Consider the following 19,644-nt stretch of genomic DNA (forward strand, 5'->3'; position numbering starts at 1 on the left):
CTTTACCTGATCATTCTACTGTTCTTACTAAAGGAATGTTTAAAAAAAAAAAAGTGGGAAGGAAACATAATGTTTCTTATTTCCCTTTACCTGATACTGCCACCTGACCTGATTCTGCCAAATGAAAGTCCGGAGCAAGTTCTGACCAGAGAGTCGATACTCCTGATTTTCGGGAAGCAGCTTCAGCAAATCAAATTTTGAGCAGGAGAAAGATGAGTTACTCTAATCCCACATTATTGTATTAAAAATATTTTTATTTAGTGGACTTATGTTGTTAAACTACAAAACCTAAAAGCTGTAGTGCTACAATTTAGCAGAATCCAACAAGTTAGTAGGATCCAATGTACCCTCAGATATTAAAAAGTAGCAAAATACCATTTTTCTGCAATTAGCAAAATCAAACATTGGCAATGTAAAAGCAGGAATTAATAAAGTACAATTTGCAAGACCAAATAAAACATCTCAAAAACTACATTCTCGTAACACCCTGTGTTTTTTCCTTCACAGCATTTATCACTATTAATTACTGGTATACTTATTCATTTATCATCCGTGTACTGTTAAACATTAAGCTCTCTGAAGGTAGACTATGCATCTTATATCCATGGAACGAACCCCTAGCAACTACCATAGTGCCTTGCAAAAAAAGTATGTAATGAATACACTATTAAAAGATAAGTGAATCTGTGCAGTCCTTTAGGCTTTTTCATTACAACTATTGTAATATATATTTAAAACTGCATAAAATTAAGAAAATGAACTGTATTCTTGACCAAGAGGTTTAATTTCTATAGAACAGAAAACAGCTGTTCTCACAAGTTATCACACCTTCCTGTCATAATATTTATTATATATGCCAATAAATAGAACTTTAATAAACTACAACTTTATTACAAACAATTATTTTTCTAAATTTGCATGGAAAAGTATGTACTTCGACTTCCATTAAACTAAGACAGTAAAATCAAGCTTAACCTTTTTTTAAATAAAGGTATAATATCCTACACTAAAAGAAATAACTAGCCAAAAGTTAAGGTCTACAGAGACCAGTAATACTGAATAATTTCAGTCTTTCTCCAAGAAGTAATGATTTCAAAACATAACAAAATTATAAGTAAACAAAGATTATCAAACTAATAAGAGTTTAAAGTAATCTATTTACTATTAATTTTATACTCTTCCTTAATTTTAAAGTACCACTTAATTTAGATACTCTTATCTTTTGGTATAAAAACGAATTTTATTCTCCACAAAGTACAGCCTAATGTGAATCTTCACATTTCTGATCACTCTTAGGAAAATCATAAACAGGTAATTTTTAAAAACCTGTTTAAATATATTTGAGTTTCCCTGTCTTCTATATATACTTTATTCAAAATGTATGTGAAATTTACAAAGCTAGCTGACATCTCTAAGAATCTAAAAAAGGCCTTGCATCTGAAAAATTATATGGTACTGAAATTTAAAAAGAAATTACTAGCAGTCTTTCATAAAAAATGTTTCTACTGAAATACTAAACTGCCCTTTAAAACATGAAAACACTAGTAAAAACTATGTATATGTCACAATAAATCAGATCAGTTCACGAACAATGAATGAGCTTGAACAGGGAAAATAACAACATGCAGCTTAAAGTTAATATAGATGTTTATCAAATATAAAAACAGTGAATATTAAAGCAAAGGACTCAAAGCAAGTAAGATCTTTTTCAGATCCCCATCCAGGTTCATAAAATAGTAAAGTCACAAATACATAATTTATTATTGGGCAACCTTCAAATAAATTGTCATATAATAAAATTCTCTCCTAAGTTGGCTTTCTTTACCATTTACTACTCATCTACTGATTATTGACTGAAATCCCTCATACCAAAAGTGAACAGAAACAAAAATGTAAGTATGAGAATTAAGAGAACAGTGGAGTAAAAATGAGGGAACCTAGAAAGCTCTGTCATGAATCATCGTTTTGAGAATATTAACTTAGAAAATCTAACATGTAAGAAATCCCTTTTCAACCCTAAAATCACAAAATTTTCAAAATCTTAAATTAAAAAACCCCATTCTACAACATTACTTGTGGGAGAAAATAAAATGCATAGAGGATATGACAACAGTGAGGTCGTCATGTTTCTATGAATGCTTTGTACTATCTAGCCAATAACCATTTGGCTGCAAATTACTATTTTCTGAAAGAAATAAAAATTGAAATGACTAAAAAATTCAATTTACCTAGCTTAAGGAAAAAGTTTTTTCCCAACAGCACCATCATTAAGAGATACTAAAAGCACAATGGAAATACTGTTTCTTTCACCACCCCAAGTATCGTATTTGTTAGTAGAAGAAAAAACAAGGGAAAAGGAATTTGAGTTTTGTGTAGTTCAGTTGTAAGTTCAATAAAAAAAAAAAAAGGGTGATTGTGATATATCCAAAAGTCTCAACAATAGTCCATTACTAAAACAAATACAAAATGTCAAACTAAAGATTTAAAAAAAACTACTTTTAATAAATTACAACATAGGGAAGGTTATAAGCTTATTAAAGGAGCTATCTTTCCTAGTTTAAAAAAACAAAAACAAAACTCATTTCTAACAGTAAGAGTTCCTGTCCTGGAATATGTTAGTTATTGTGCTCCATATTTTTATCCTAGTAGTTACATCATATTTCTTAAACTGAAACAAACCCCATCAATTTGAAATTAAAAATAAAATATCTAAATGTGTTTAAAAAGTGCTACCTGAAATAAATCTAAAATTAGCTTAATTCCTTGGTTCCCTGGAGAGTTGTCTTTGTCCCTACAGTTACTAGTAGAAAGAACAAGAGTTTAAGGAGGCAAGAATTTAAAACTAATTTTAAAAACTAAGCATGAGTTAATGTATTATTTATCTGTAAGAAATTGGATATTTTTCTTTAAATCTTTATATTTTTGCCTAGATATGTTCATGCTTTTACAATTTTTAATATTAAAACAGTGGTTATGTCCTATGCAAATCTGTAAGATAATATTAATAAAGCATTGTTTATTTTTTGATTTTTAAATACTTCAATGATGAATTTAATGGTTAATATAAATCATGGTCACTGCTATATAAAAAAGTGGAAAGTGATCGAATTCTTATCTAACCAGTAACCTTAAGAACTCAAAAATGAGAAATAATTACCTGTCAACTCTTACAGGCCTACAGTATACAAAATAATTTAATAATAAATTTATGATAAAAGATTATTAAAGACCTCTCTTTGGTCACCTTTGTTACCTGGGTACTCTGATACATTCCTCTGATCCTAGCAGGCCAAGTTGTCCATCAGAATCAAGACCCCAAGCATACACCTGGCCCTTGTCATTTAGTGCTAACGTATGAGCTTCTCCACATGAAACAGCTACAATATTTTGGGCATCCAGGGCGACAACCTGCTCTACAGAAATCAGGAAGAGAGACATTATATTCTAGTTTTGAACTACCAATGAGAATAAAACACAATTTCATCTTGCATAAAAAAGCTAAAGAAATACTGAAATACAGATGAGGTATAATTTCAGTTATTCTGACAAATCTAACAAGTATATTTCATACAAAATTTTCATTGTGGTAAATACAGATATACATCATAGGGAATAATCAACTCAGAATATTAAGTGACTCTTACATTTGAAGGAAGATGTTAAGGGTTTATAACGATTCTCTCAGAAAGTGCTCTTCATCAAAGCCATTACCAATATGAGAGTCTAGCTGAAAAGGAAATCACTTAAATAACCTGGGCTGTTTTTTAATAATAAAATCACAATTGACACATACATTACCATATAGATACTACTATGAAGTGATTCTGAACTTAAGAACTGAAATACTAATCCGAATTGGCATTTCTGATGGGAAACAAGTTTTTTTAGAGAGCTCATAAATAAACCATCCACCGTACATGCTGAGGAGAGAACTGAAAGGCAATGTGACCATAACAAGTATGTTCCAGGTTGTGGACTGCCATTTTGACACCAAAGATATAAAAGCTCCACATGTAGTTAAAACGTGCTCAAGTTTTACACCTGGAATTAACTCTAAATAGTGGCCTTTCATAAGACTGTCAGTAACCACTGACAAATGAGTAAATACAATGAAATTGTTTCCTTAGTCTTAGGATATGCAGTGTCTATCAGTTTATTAGTACCATTTCAAATTGTTTTTAAGATGCCATTTAAAATTAATTCTTTGGCTTAGTAAGAAAGCTGTAATTTCTGTCTTCAATAAACTGAAAGCCTCACGATGAAGTGTTGTTATAACTGAAACAATCAGGGTTTCTTCAGAAGCGTATTTTGGCTCTGTGTACAAATGTCAATGTTCAATAATGAAACACACTGCATCGAAGAGATTTAAATCCCTATGTATGAAGAAATTCAATTGTGTCTCGATTACTAACTTGCATGTTGGGGTGGGAGGTTAGCCCTAGATAGCCTCTAGGAATCTGTACAACTCTAATGACATTTTAAGTACTTACCTTAAAGGACTATATGAGTTAATAACAAGAAGCTGCTGAACAGTATGTGGAGGTTCATTACACTCATCTCTCATTTTTTGTATGTATGATTTTATAAAATTACATTACAGAAACATACAAAAACAAAAAATGAAAATAAGATATAATGTGTAGTCCCCATAAAAATTAAGATGAAGGACTTAGAAGTATGGCATCATTTGTTTACATCAAAACATTCCAATAAATCTTAATTATGAAGGAAGAAATAAAACACACAGAAGTACTGTACTCTCTCACAGAGGCCCCAGAAATAAGTCAGTGTTTCTCCAAAACAATCCTCAAGGGAAACTAATAAAGAGCAGAAAATGTCAAGATGACAACAGAAATGAATAAGAATGGCTCGTTAAACAATAATAAATGAGAGTACCTAAATTAGATAGCAGTGGCTATAAAATTAAAGGTACCAAAAATCCTAGAAACAAAGAAACATTCATACTAAACAATATTTTGTGAATGTTTCACTAAATAATAATAATACCTCTTATGCTCCAAGCTCTAGAGACACAAAAATAAATAAAAAGAACTCTAGACCTCAAGAAGTTTAGTCTATAGAAAAACAGGTTGGATAAAGATTTTGATTAAATTGCTAAGATAAAGATATACAAAAAGCACATGGGAATTATTCAAGCCTTGAAAGATACCAGCAAGAATTTTGGAAGACAATGGCACTTAAGCTAAGTCCTGAGATGAGAAAAAAGGAAGAGATTCCACGTACCCATTTGAGAAAATTCAATTTGTTATAGCAAAAGAAACTAAAAGCAGTGAAAAGACTGATATAATATTGTATATGTCAACTATAATTGAAAAACTAAAACAAAAAATAAAGGTAATCCACAGAATTTATTCTAAATAACTCAATCACAGATAAACTTGATTTTGAAATTTAGAAGTTTCTAATAATTACATTATTTCCAATGCCAAACAGTTTTAAAATGGCAAAAAAAAAATTGGCCTAAGAAACATTTCTCTAAACAATCTTTAAAAAATAAGCAAAAAATAAAGTTTTTTAAAGACGAATTTTGTAACATGTTATTACAATTCTAAACAGGTATGCCCTTTTACCCAGAAACTTTGCTTTTCAGAATTTATTATACACTATAAAACGATGTTTATTGAATCATAGTTTGTAATTTGGAAAAAACAACAACAGTAAATAACCTGATTTCTAGGAATGGGTAGATAAATAAAATATGAAATATCCACGTAATAAAAATCGATGCTTCTATCAAAAAGAATGTCTATATAGTAACATGAAAAGATAAATATGTTCAATAACAAGCAAATCACAGACCTTTATGTAAATGTGTATAAAATTGTATTTTTTAACACAGGTATAAAAGACATGAAAATATAAACAAATACTAGTAGCCACCTTCAGAATGCCAGGGGGAAAGTGTCTTCTGCTTTTTAAATTACACATTTCTATAGCTTTAAAAAAAACAAAGTACATGTATTATTTTGGTAACCAGAAGAAAATAAATGTGCAAGGGACAGAAAGCCCCCATCTTATAAAATGACCCTGAACCTCACAGGAACAAATGTTCTGTTTCCCAAAATCAAAACACTAGGGAAATGATTAACTTGCAGTGATACAGAGTTTCTTACCTAGGAAACAGGCTACAGTCAGGTACTGTGTATCTTTAAAATGTGATGTTTAGTTAAGTTAAATGCTGCCCACAAACATGTATCTTCAACTTTCTGGAACTGATAAATCAAGAGAACTAAGCAAGCCAAGATAAGTGAAAGGTGCAGATAAATTTCTGACATCCAAATTTAAAACTCAAATTAATTTTTCTATAAAAAATGTTACACAGGTCAGTTAAATATAATTATTAATAAAATACTATACTTAGGTATAATGTGTTTTAAAGAAAACTTGTTTGTAAACGTACTTATGATATGTAACAATATTTCCATAAGCAAAGAAAAAATTAAAAGTTTTTCAAAACACCATTCATAAATCAGTAACTATCTGGTGTAACAGTATGATTACCAGGTGTGATCCAAGTCCACAATCAATTTTAACTCTTAATGCAGTCTGTGAGTTTAATGAAGCCCTACATATATTATTAATTTTAAAACAATGAATTCTAACAAAGTTTGAATGACTTTTAATGTTTTACATAGAAAACAAAAATTTCCGTTTATGTTTTACATTCAAGTTATCGGGTCTAAAAAACAATATTGTAATGAATACCAACAAACACAGCCATGTTGATAACAATTCTAAAACGAAGAAATATACTTTATTAAATAACTAAAGAGCCACCATTCCAACTCCTTAGTAATTCTGCCAGAGCTTAAATTTCAAAATCCTCTGTCCTACCATGCCTTACTGGTCGCTATAAATGTTTCCTCTTTCCTCCTCTCTGAAAAACTCCACACAAGAGCAGTACAAAGTACACTTAAAATCCATCTCTAAAAATTTAACATTCACAGAGAGCATTTTATTAAATTAAAGAGGTACTATGTAACTCCATTCTTGTTTTTAAAATGTCACATAGCCCCAATATATATGCAAAAAAAAGACTGAAAAAATAAATACTAAATTGTCGACTCTGGCTGTCTACAAGTTTTTTTTCTTTATTGTTCTTTATTTAATTAAACAGCTGAATGTGTAGTTAATGTATTTTATGATTCTGACCTTTTGAAAGATGACATTAACCTCTTGTGAATACCAGCAAGAATGAACCCTCAATGTAACAGCAGAGTTTTTTTTCTGGGTGTTTTTTTTTTAAGACTCTTTATTCATATTTGGCACTCATTCATCACAGGGCCAATTACAATAGTATTTTCTGTATTCTTAATGCTCTGAATTTTGTGGGGCGTGAGGGGGAAGCACTTACAGAGCACAGAAGAGATGGCCCCTTCCAGGGCTAACTAAATTCCTAAAGATAACAACCTGCCTACTAGCACAGTTTTCATATGCAAACCAACCAATCCAGAGTTTATACCAGCTCCATCCTTATATACCTCTCACATACCAAGTCAGTATTTCCCCTAAACGAAATCATCCCAGGGTCAAGTACTAAGAAACTAGAAACCAACCCTGTAACTCAAAATCTGCAGGAATTAATCAAACTAGACAATCCTGAACAGTCTTATTCTGCTCAGTCTTGCCTTTCCCTAGGAAACTACAATAAATGCCATAAACTAAGATCTCTCCTGCACTCCTGTCTTTTGCCTCCTGACTACTATCCCAGTGTCTTCCCCTGTGGCCCTGTGTGGTAGGCGGTGACCCTTCTCTCTGGGATCTCTGGGAAGCTTCTTCCAAGCTTCATCCTTGTTTCCTCTTACGACCACATCAACTTTACTATATCATATCCAGCGTGTACATTCTTAGAACAGTTTCAAATTTTAACTTTTTGGTTATAATGTAGCTGATGGCGATCAAGCTCACTGAAACAAAGAATTTTAATTTTCTTCCTTTCTATGGCAATCCAATAAAATACAGTCACCATGTGTGCATTCAATAAAACCCTCTGTGCTCCTGTGTATACCATAGTGGTGTCACTACAGTGCTGAAGAAATGTAAGGTTTCTACCCACCAAGAGCTAACATTTGTAAAGAAGATTTGTATCCAAATAATTACATAAAATAAGGCAGTAAATCAACTTATTTACTGAATGCCAGGTAACCATACTTGGTACTACACAAAACATGTGACTTGAGTTCTTACAACAATGACCATGGCGGTCTGAGGAGATGGTACTTCAGCTAGACAAATTCAAGAGACAGAAAGGAAATATGACATAGAAAAATTAATCCTGAATTAGAAGGATGGACTAGAACAGGAAGATCAGTTAGAAAGTTATTGCCACAGTTTTTACATAGATCAGTCATGGTCTAACTAGAATAAAAACAAGTAATTTTAGATGAAGATATGAGGAAACAATTGGCCCAAGAGTTTCAAGTAACTAGCTGATGGTCACATATTTAGCCATTTGCAAAGGAAATGAAACATGAGAGTTACTAAGAACAGAACCAGTAGGTTTTGGCAACTGAAGCAACGCTGGTGCTATGGGCTAGAAAGCAGACCCTAAGATGAATCTAAGGTCTGAATGGAAGTGAATTCAAGAAGCATTAATAAACAAGGACAAGAACTTGCTTTCTGCAGTTTACTTTAGAGAGACTGAGATAGATAACTTACAATACAATGGTTCCCATGTAAAATGATCTTTTTGTTCTCTATATTTTATCAGTTTTATAATCTCAGAAATGTCTTTCTTTTTTTTTGTCCTTACCCAAGGACATTTTTTTCCCCATTGCTTTATAGACAGGAGGGAGAGAGAATAAGAAACATTGATGTGAGATAGAAACATCAATTGGTTGCCTCCCACACACACCTCTACTGGGGATCTAACCCTCAATGCAGGTATGCACCCTGACCAGAAATCGAACCTGCAACCTTTCACAGCATGGGACAACACTCCAACCAACTGAGCCACACTGGCCAAAGCTGTCTGTCTTTCTTGATGTATAAATTTCTCCCACAGTCAAGCACCGCATACACAGTGCATGCTCTGTTTATTTACAATTTATTTATATACTAAGCAAATAAATTTAGGCACTGTTGTCAAAATAGCTACAACAGTAAAATAAAAGATGTAATCAAACATCTTTTTGTGAGGGGCAGGATTTTAAAGTATGAATAACTAGAATTTATTCAAGCACCTATGTTCCTCAACATACAGTATACAAAATATACCTTCTGATACAGACTGAATGTTTGTGCCCTCCCATAATTCAAAATTCATAACCCCATGATGTGATAGTATTAGGAGGTGGGCTTTGAGGGTGATTACATCTTGAGGGTGGAATCTTCATGAATGAAATGGGTATCTTTTCCTAGAAAACTCCCTCAGCCCTTTTGCCATGTGAAGACACAATGAGAAAGACTGTCTTCTATGAACCAGGAAATAGGGTTCTCACCAGACACCAAATCTGCTAACACCTCCCAGCCTCAAGAACTGTGAGAAATATGTTAGTTAAGCCACCTGGACTACAGTAATTTTGTTATAGCAGCCTGAATAGACTAATACATCCTCTAATTATTTATCACTAAATATATTTCTAAAAATAAATGAATCTAAATTTCAGTATTTATGTGCTTCTCAGAAAGACAAAAAAAGGCATATTTCTATTATTTTTTCCTGTATCATGATATCTTTAAAGGAACTCAATTCATTTTTTATCTTGCTCCAATATAGCATTACCTCTAAGTGTGACAAACATATACTTTTTGACATAATTTTTTAATACGAGCTCCAACAATTCTGGCAGGATAATTGAAGACTGAAGTTAAAGGAATACTTTCATGCTTAAGCACAATGTCTGGGACATGGTAGGACGGCACTCATTTTTGGGATTAAATACCTGAATTTCAGTTATAAATGAAGAGATGTATTATCTATCTGAAGGTAAATATACCAACAGCATATTGCCCACTTCAGTGTAAGGCAGACCCAAAATTAAATTCCCATTCTAATATTAATAGCTTTTTTTCCTTTAAGCAAACATTAATTGAGCACTCATCACATGTCACGTATTGTTCTTTGCACTTCAGGTGTTACCTCACTTAATCCTTAAAACCACCCTAGGAGTTTGGAGTGATTATCCTAATTCCATAAAAGAAAATACAGGCACAGAGTGACTAAGCAATGGGCCCAAGAAAACACAGCTAAAAAGTAACAGTGGCAGGATTTATATCCAAATACTCTTATTTCCAGACACTACCCCTTTAAATATATGTATATTTATGTATATGCACAGTTTTATATGTATAAATTGTCATATATATTTTTTAAATGTACGCAGTGAAAAATGTGGGTCTACCACCCATTTCCTTAGCAATGGAGTTCTCATCTCTTATCCTACCTCTGCACCAAGAGTAACCACTGTTATTAGTTGTATGTACCCTTACAGGTAATTTTATATATCTATAATCAAATACAAATACGTGTGCATATATGTATGTATGTGTGTGTGTATATATACATTTTTTAATCCAAAATATAGTTTTCTACACAATGTTGTATACCTTGCTCTTTTTACTTACAATATCTTAGACAGTTTTCCATATTAGCACACAAAGAACTCCATTCCTTTCACAATTATATAGCATTATTTTACACTGACTGAATGGACCATACTTTATTTTACCAGTTCCCAACAGGTAGTCATATGGCCATTTCTAATGTTCTGCTATTATAAACAATGTTGTAGTAATGCCATCTTGTACATATACAAATGTAACTATCAAAGCAAGAGTTATACTCTTGGACTTTTTGGAGAAAGAATTTATCATAAAAATTTATCAATTTATACTAACAACCTATGAAAACTTGTTTGTTAAAAGCCTCACCATGAAGACTGTATTAAGATTTTTGTTAACCTGGTATGTGAAAAAATGTTACCTCCTTATAATTTTCTGCACTTCTCCTAACAGGCACAAAGTTGAAGAGTATGCATTTGTTTCAGAGCCATTTGTATTTCCTTCCTCTGTGAAATGTCCTTTCATATCTTCTGTCCATTTTGCTACTTCATTGTTGTCTCTTTATCTCACCATTTTTTAGCACTTTTTGATATCTGGGAGCTTCATGTTTTGATTGTAATGAGTCATAAACACTTTCCCATTTGTCTTTTAACCTTGTTTACAATGATTTCTATCTAAACAAAATTACTTTTACTTTCAGGTAGCTTTTCTTAAATACGCCTTTTCACAATTTAGAAAGGTTTTCTTCACTCCAAAATAATAAACAAATATGTCTATGTTGTCTTTGAGCACATTAATCATTACATTTAAATATTTGATTCATTTGGAATTTACCCAAATATATTCCTGAGGTGAGGTATTACTTCACTTTTTTATTCCCTAGATAATGCTCTTATTCCAGGAGCATTTCCTGAATAGCTCCCATTTGAATTTTTCCCCACTGACTTCTGGTGATCTGGGTCTATATCTGGGCTTTATATATTGTTTTCTTTGTTTAATATATCTGTGAGGCAATTTTAACTAGAAAGGCTTTAAATTAAAATACGTTTATATTATTTCTGCTCGTTATTTTTTAGTTTTCCTGGATGAATTAAAGAACCAATTTGTCTAGTTCCCCCAAAAACCATTTGGTATTTTTATTAGGATCACATTAAATTGACAAATTAACTTTTAGAGAAAACTGGCAGGTTTATGTAGGTTGATTATTCCTATCCACAAATGTGGTTTCCATTTGTTCAAGTTTTGTGTGACCCTCCAAAATGCTTCCAAGTCTTTATATGCCCTGCACATTTCTTAGGTTATTACTGGGTCATTTTATCTTTTTCTTGCTATTGACACCTAATTAATTCTTGTTTCCACTACGTTTGAATTTTGACTTTGGGCAAATCATTCAACCTCTTGAAGTTGTATTTCCTTCACCTGTAAAACTAAGCTAATATGTACTTTTGTAGGGTGGCTTTTAAGACTTTTGGATAAGGCCTAAAGGATTCAGCACAGTGCCTGGCACAAAATGGTACTGTTACTATTTCCAAATATCAGCATTCTAGTATCTAAGTAATACATTCTAAATAATATTTCTCATTATTAAAATTTCTTTCCACCCTGGCCAAGTGGCTCAGTTAGCTAAAGTCTGTCCCATACACCAAAAAGTTGTGAGTCCAATCCCTGGTCAGGGCACATACCTAGGTTGCGGGTCCAGTCCCCAGTCCAGACATGTAGAGAAGGCAACAGATCAATGGATGCATGAGAGAACATGGCTTCTCTCTCTCTTCTCTCTCTCTTTCCTCTCTCTCTCTCTTTCCTCTCTCTCTCTCTTTCCCCCTTCCTCTCTCTTTAAAAAGCATATCCTCCAGTGAGGACTTTTTTAAAATTTTTCTTTCAAATTATGAAGTTTGTATCTTTCTTCTGCCTTTACATTTTCATAATAACTTCTAAGTGTCCCTTTTCCCCCTATTACCAGTTGCAGAAGCTATTCCCCAAATGTGTATGGGAAAAGACCCATCTTTAGCCAGAGGTAATACCAATCTGTCAGTCTTTTTCCTATTTCTCAGAAGATAAATGTAGGTTCCTGAGGTCTAATCCTATTAGAGTGCCTGAATCAGAAATCTGAAAGTATACATGTGCTAACTGATAAATATGGGGATCAACTGTGAAAAGCAATTTAAGCTTTACTTTATTGTCATCACACCATACTAAAAAAAAGAAAAAAATCACAAACTTCAAGTAACAGGTAAAGCAGTTCAACTTTCCTCTAATTGTTTTCAGATGTTTCTAATTCTGCTCCTTAGGCCCTCTTTTAGTCTGACCCTGTCCCTTTCCCACTCCCATTTCTTTATCAAGAAGCAACAGCACTATCTCAGATGACACATTCCCCAGGAGCTCTTGTCTACATGCCAGTACATATACAATTTATAGTAAATTATTTCAGCTGTTAGTGGAATTAAAAGCAACTTCTATGTGATTGTATCTTGTGTCATCCAGTAAACCCTGAAAGTCATAAAGTCAAACATAACTATAGGTTTGTATCAGTTAAGCAAGAATATGAAATGAACCTATTAATAAAATTCAAATAAGTAGGCCAACAGATGATAACTGGCAAACAAATGTTTTAAATTTATCTATATATAAAAATTCAAGTTATAAAAGAGATGAAATAGAGTGGACACAACCATTTAGGTTACCTTAAATTTACAAAGCTGTTATATTACCAGGTACTTTAAAGTCTCCCAAAAGTACAAAATTGGTATTGTTAATGGTTATTAATTAGTTGATAGGTTGGAACCAAGGAATAATTTATGGCTGAAATATTAGCCTACTTTGAAGATAAAACAAAACTAGAAAAACATTTCATGCCTTTATCCCTGATCTTTCTCCCCACTTACAGTACTGAAGTTCTTACTGGTCAATGAATATTGTTATCAAGTTCAAAATAAAATTCACCTCATCCAATCTACTCTCTTCTCCTAATACAAAGTAGTTAACATTCCTTCTCTTCCTAGATTCCCTCTTTCTACTAATTATGGATTCAACCTAGGATCATACCTGGCTCCTCCCTTTACCCTTATCGTTCACTTCCATCTGGTTACCAAAACCTGTCCATTTTTTCTGCCTCCCTGATCTCTCCTTGATCTAACTTCTCCCTTCTTGTTTTAAAGGACTACTATTATAACCTAACTAATTTACCTCCAAATCCTCTCCCCTGCTTTATAAAAACCTGATAATTCCTATTACAAACTATCAGTGGCTATCCATCAAACTAAATTCTCACTTCCTCATTTAATTAATTCTATTAATGTCCCATACACCAAATTGAGGAATAGCCTACCTCAATTTTACCTTTCTAACCTTCTTGCTCACTATTCTCAGACATTTCAGGTAACTGGACTACTATTCCCTTAACAGGCCTCAATTTTGGCTAGTGCCATTTGAGCTGCCTTACCTATAAAGCACTCTCCTTCTTTCTTTCCTCCTTGAAATACCACATATCCTTCCAGATCATATGCTGTCTTTCCTATACTCAGCTATAATCCATTCCATCCTAAAAGTTACAATATTCATCTCTACACAGCACTGTTTATGCATCTTATAAGACTTAGCACATTTTATATTTATATGCACTTATATTTTTATACTTGTTTTATCTTCCCTTCTAAATCTTTAAATGATACTCATCACAGTATACTCAAAAGTTTGTCAAATAAATAATTTTTTAAACTTCCATTTGCAAATATCTTATGAACTTATCAAATTTGTGAATTGAGGTACAACTGTGTTTAAAATTTTTAAATAAATTTACTTATTCCTTCTACATTTGCTAAAATTGAAGATGTTCTTTTTCCTAAAGAAATAAACATACAGGCACATGAAGACTAATTTTATGTGTATGTTCATGGCAACATTACTTATAGGAAAAATCTTGAAATAAATTCTAAAAAAAGAGAACATAGATTCTGGTACATTTTTTCATTTTTAATTTTTTTTTTAATCCTCACTTGAGGATATGAGGAAGGGAGAGAGAAAGAGTAAGAGAGGAAGAATAAAAAGAGAAAAAGGAAGAGAGAAACATCAATAGGCTGCCTCCTACACAAACTCCAACAGGGGATCGAACCCATAACCAAGGTATGTACCCTGACCGGGAACTGAACCTCAACCTTTTGGTGTATGGGTCAATGCTGCAACCAACTGAGCCACCTGACCAGGGCAAATTTTGGTATATTTAAATGAGCAAAAGTTAAATTACCATTAATAATATCCCTAAACAGTTAAAAGCATGGGAAAATACTAAATCTTTATTCAATTTTACTGAAAAAGAAGTTGAGATACAAGAATATACTTCTGGTCTATAATCAATCACTTCTAAGTATAGAAAAAATGTTAAATGACAACAGCATTTATTTATGCATAATGGCATTATAGTTGATTTTACTTTCCTTATTTCTCAAATTCTCTACCAAAAATATGTAATACTTTTATAATTTGAAAAAAACTTAAAATGTGTTAAATTTGAGAACAGCATGACACTTGCAAAGGAATGAGACTAAATTTTGATACTGAAAAATAATTAGAATATTTAAAAATGTGAAAAACATATTACTAAAGAATTCTAAAATGTTTTATTTATGATCAAGAAAAGCTACACTGAAATTCTGCCATAAATAAAATAAAGGAATTTCAGGTAAGTAAAATATTATAGTTTAAAGACTGAAGCCACCAAAATTCAAGAAATTTCCCTTTTAACAAAAATAATTCCAACAATGCAATTGTACATAGCACAGACTTTTCCTGCAGGTAATTAACACAACTGGTTAAAATATAAAAATTATTATCTTTTAAATTCCATCAGCATAGAAAAAAAATACATAGAAGCTGAAAAGAATTAAACCAAGGGCTCTTTGATACAGTCTCTGCATTAATGCTTCCCCACTTTTCTACTTGCTAACACAATCCTAATTCAAAAAAAACCTTGTAACAATAGCTGAATACATTTCCTCCTTTAGGTATTTTTAATAGGTATCCCAAAGTACCTGATATGCTTTATACTAGCCTTGGAAAACTAAATATCTAAGAAGTGAGACTTAATTTATTTATTCAAAGCAATTTTAAAAATATATGGGGTTTGGGACAAATGATCTTCAACAGAGCTACATTTGTATAGAATATCATGGACACAGAATCCTAAGAATACTTACTAAGGATATGACAGAAACTAGACCACTGAGGCTGTCATGTGCAACAAGAATCCTTAATAAATGCCCAAACTGTGAAACTGAAATCTACCATATTCCTGGTTCTTTCAAGGAAAGCATATGGCTCACTTCCAATCAGATACAAACACCAACATACCAAACACAAAGAAAAATCATTGCTTCCAAATCCTTTTAAAAAGCCTCTATTTGTAAAACTGCTCAGATTAGACAACTACTGCCATTACTGTTTTCTCTGTTGGTTGAAGGTTTTATAAAGCATTTACCAAACCAATGCATTCTACACAGAGATACAAGGCAGACTTGATACAACATAAGTAATCCAAGTTCCAAAGTTAGCCACCAAATCAATCATGTCTGGCAGTTTTACTCTGGACCTTGGACAGTAGCATAGCAGAGCATTAGATAATAAAGGGATACAGGATATGACAGAGGAAAGTCATACTGAGTGTTAGCATAATAATACTGAGTGTTAACATAAAAGGTTTTTGCTCACGTGTTTCAATTTTCTTCATACCACACAAGGGCATAGTGAAGTAGCAAAGTGGTATCACGATGCAAGATCTTGGTATGTTAAAATGATTTCAATAAGCCATCAAATAGAATGGCAAAGAAACAATCTGTGCATTAGTATTTCATCTGCCTCAAATATAAGATATTACTGTAAATAATTCCAAACATAAGCACAATTTAGTGAATAAGGTAGGAGACTGGTAGACTTAAATTGTCTGATTCAATTTGTAGCTGCTCACCAGTCATCTGCTGTTTTGACAAGTTACTTACCAACTTGTGCTGCCATTTCTCCGTAAATTTATCCCCTAAGATGAGGATAATTCTTGCAAATTGAGTCACAAGCATTTTGAAAGGAACCATGAGTTATTGTATAATGCTCTTGAAATTCCTCAGATGTAGGGTCCTACACAAAGTAAAGTATTATTATACATCTCTCTAACAGTAGTCATCTGCTTGTATCATGATTTTTGTTCCTACGCTTGACACTGTGGTTCTTGGGCACTAACCTTCCTCAAAGTGTCCAAAGCAAGCCTCCATTCCTGACTCAAGTAATTACTTTTCTCAAGTCTTCATATATCATCCATATCTTTCGCTTCCTTAGAAGGTACAGTTAAAATTAGGATTTATAAAACATAATGAACTTCTTTGGTATTACATGTTTTTTGATTCAATAAGAAATATATGGAATAATTTGGTATTTTTAATCCACTCAAGTGAATAATTTTATTTTCCATATTTATATTTATTTTCCTATACTACTTTTTAAGTTTCATGGGTTTTTAAGGAGTTCACTAATAGATTTATGTTTTGTGAACAAGGAGAGCATGTCAGAAAATGAAGCAAGAAAGGCAAGTAATGTGATTGAAATACTTTATTGGAATGACCCAACAGTAGAAATTACCATTCTGGGCTACAGGAAACAGAATTGATGCTCATAATCTTTATCTTCTACAGAGAAATGAGCATAATAATACTACAGTAAGTTTTATCATAACTATTCCAAATTCTATTGCTGGCTTTGCTAATCAAGTTAGCCTTTGGTTCAAGAATAAAATATATATATATATATATTTAAATTTTTAATTGGTGTTGGTGTAACATTACATATTTAAAATAGAACCCTCAACCTTCTTATATGATTCCTAAAATGGCTTCTCTTTGAATTTACGCATGGGGGTGTGTGGGGAAGATAATAATATCTTCATTGTATAACCTTAGTTATAAAATAATTTTTAAGAAATTTTTTTAACTCTCAGAATCATATTAAAATACTGATGGAGACTAGTTTTTTTCCTAGGTGAATATGTATTCTCTATCTTCTAAATATGGCAGAGGAAAAACTTTGTGGGATAAAGGTAACTAAAACCATAGAATTTAGAATGGTCTATTTGCTAATCTAGTAATGGTTAGTCACTTAATCTCTTTTAACTTCAGCTTCCTCATCTGTAAAATGGGGACCATAAAACCTGCCTCAGCTACCAAACAAAACTGTTATTAGAATTAAATGAGATAATCTACTTGAATTTTCCAAACCATAAAAAGCTATCAAAACAGTCATTTTAATATAACTATATCACATTATTTATAAATTATGGTCGTGAAATAGTTTAGTACTGTTTCTTACATGGAACATGGAAAACACATGTGCAAAACACATTTAGGACCATGGTACCATATTACACCTACAATTTGATATATAGTGGGTAAATGATCTAGTTAAGGGAAGTATATACTTCCTAAGTTATCCTAAAATCTTTAGAAGTGAATTTGAAAGTATAAAAATAAAACAATTAATTTAGCTGCACTGGCCTAGCATACTGAAGATTTAATATAGTTACCTGTTAACTATGAATTAAGAAACTGAGAACCACTAGCTTAAAAAAAAAAGTTAAAAAATTCTTATGAAGGAAAAATACATACATGAAAGTGAAATACCAGTAGATGTTCATTCACTTCTCTGGAAGTAATTGAGGAAGAGCTGGTAGTAATAGCAAGGGTTTACATATACAAGAGAACAGAACTGAACATGGACATAATCTGCACTCTTGGTATAATAAGGAAAATTCCTATGTGGTTTCTAAAAAGTTCAAATAGAAACCTCTCCCAACAGGTAATAGGTCAAATCTATTTAACTACACTGTAAGGCCAAGTCCTCCAGTAGGTTATCATGACTCTCAAAAACATCTCATTCTTAATGTTTGAGGCTACCTTTCTCTTTATATTAGAATATTTAGTATGGTTGGAAAGCCAATCTCTGTTAAGAAAAGAATTCTTAGCTCTCTCCACACAAGTTTAAAGCTCTGATGAAATACATTACTATGTTTGTAACATGATCCTAGAAATTCAATCAGATTCACTCAATTATCAGAGGACCTTAAAACCAATGAATAAGAACTTATCTTCTAATTCAGTCCTCAAACTCACAATTTTTAAAAAAGGCTGGAGAAGGAGTACATTTAAATTGTTAACAAATTACTTCAAGGGGAAATAATTATCATCAAAAACATTAAAATTTTTCACTCAAGCACCTTAAATCTGAAGTAAAAAGTCTGCATCAGAGTAATTACCTCTCTTTGAACTTTCACTTTCTCCTACCTCTGTAACCTAGGTACGCTTCAATATACCACTGAACCTGGACTTCTGGTAATAAAAAGCTTTTCTCAGAATCAGGATCCTCTTCTAAAACACTAAGCTATTTCAGCCTCAGATTTATTTTCTGGCTATTTACGTGATTAATGATTAAATTAAACTTAAGATTTCATTTTCTCCGAGAAATCTTTCAATTCTATCCCACAATGACATTTCCCATCATTTACATTTCCTAGACTCAAATTACATATAACGTCATGCCAAATTTCAATTCTCTCCGATTATTTCACTTATGTGTGCCATTAACTCCCAACCCAGGCTCTAAATTTTTCACAAAATCCATGCCTTTCATTTCTCTGTACCATAGACTGTGATGTGCAGCAATCCTACACAGGTATCATAAATTCAGTAAACCCACCCTCCCAACTTTGTAATACCAAATAATGCTTCCAGGAAGAATCAACAGGGTGATTTAAATGTCACAATGCAATCATCACAATGTCACCAGGACCACAACGAAGCTGCTTCTAGCTAGTTAAGTTTCTCAGAATCTCACCTGTAGAGTTAAAAGCTGTTCCAGGCACAATAATTACACTATTTGTGCAGTGTCTACCTCTGTCCTGGACACATTTAAAAATGTTAAAGCTTAGTAAATTTCAGTAACTATACTGGCAATTTCTACATGCTGGCTTTGTACTTTCTACTTGCCCTGCAGCCTCTCAGAAATTACTAAAGTAATACACAGATATGTTCAGTTATTTCTATGGGACATGTTAAATATAAGAATAGTAACAGTCCTATAAATCTCAACCTG

At 32.3% G+C, this 19,644-nt stretch overlaps 1 protein-coding gene across 6 annotated transcripts in view; it reads right to left on the reverse strand.

Annotated features, from left to right (window-relative positions):
* Positions 1 to 19,644, reverse strand: part of LOC112305483 (probable E3 ubiquitin-protein ligase HERC4) — a 146,347-nt gene that overhangs the window by 122,674 nt on the left and 4,029 nt on the right. For 5 of the 6 annotated variants that reach the window (XM_024561212.3, XM_024561210.3, XM_053922699.1 and 2 more), the window contains exon 4: positions 3,254 to 3,413. In XM_024561212.3, coding sequence (XP_024416980.2) covers positions 3,254 to 3,413 — 160 coding nt within the window. Of the gene's footprint in view, positions 1 to 90; positions 181 to 3,253; positions 3,414 to 19,644 lie in introns of all 6 variants that reach the window. The other variant, XM_045196068.2, reaches the window with a different exon arrangement.

This window comes from Desmodus rotundus, chromosome 4 (genome assembly GCF_022682495.2).
Source record: "Desmodus rotundus isolate HL8 chromosome 4, HLdesRot8A.1, whole genome shotgun sequence".
NCBI lineage: Eukaryota > Metazoa > Chordata > Mammalia > Chiroptera > Phyllostomidae > Desmodus > Desmodus rotundus.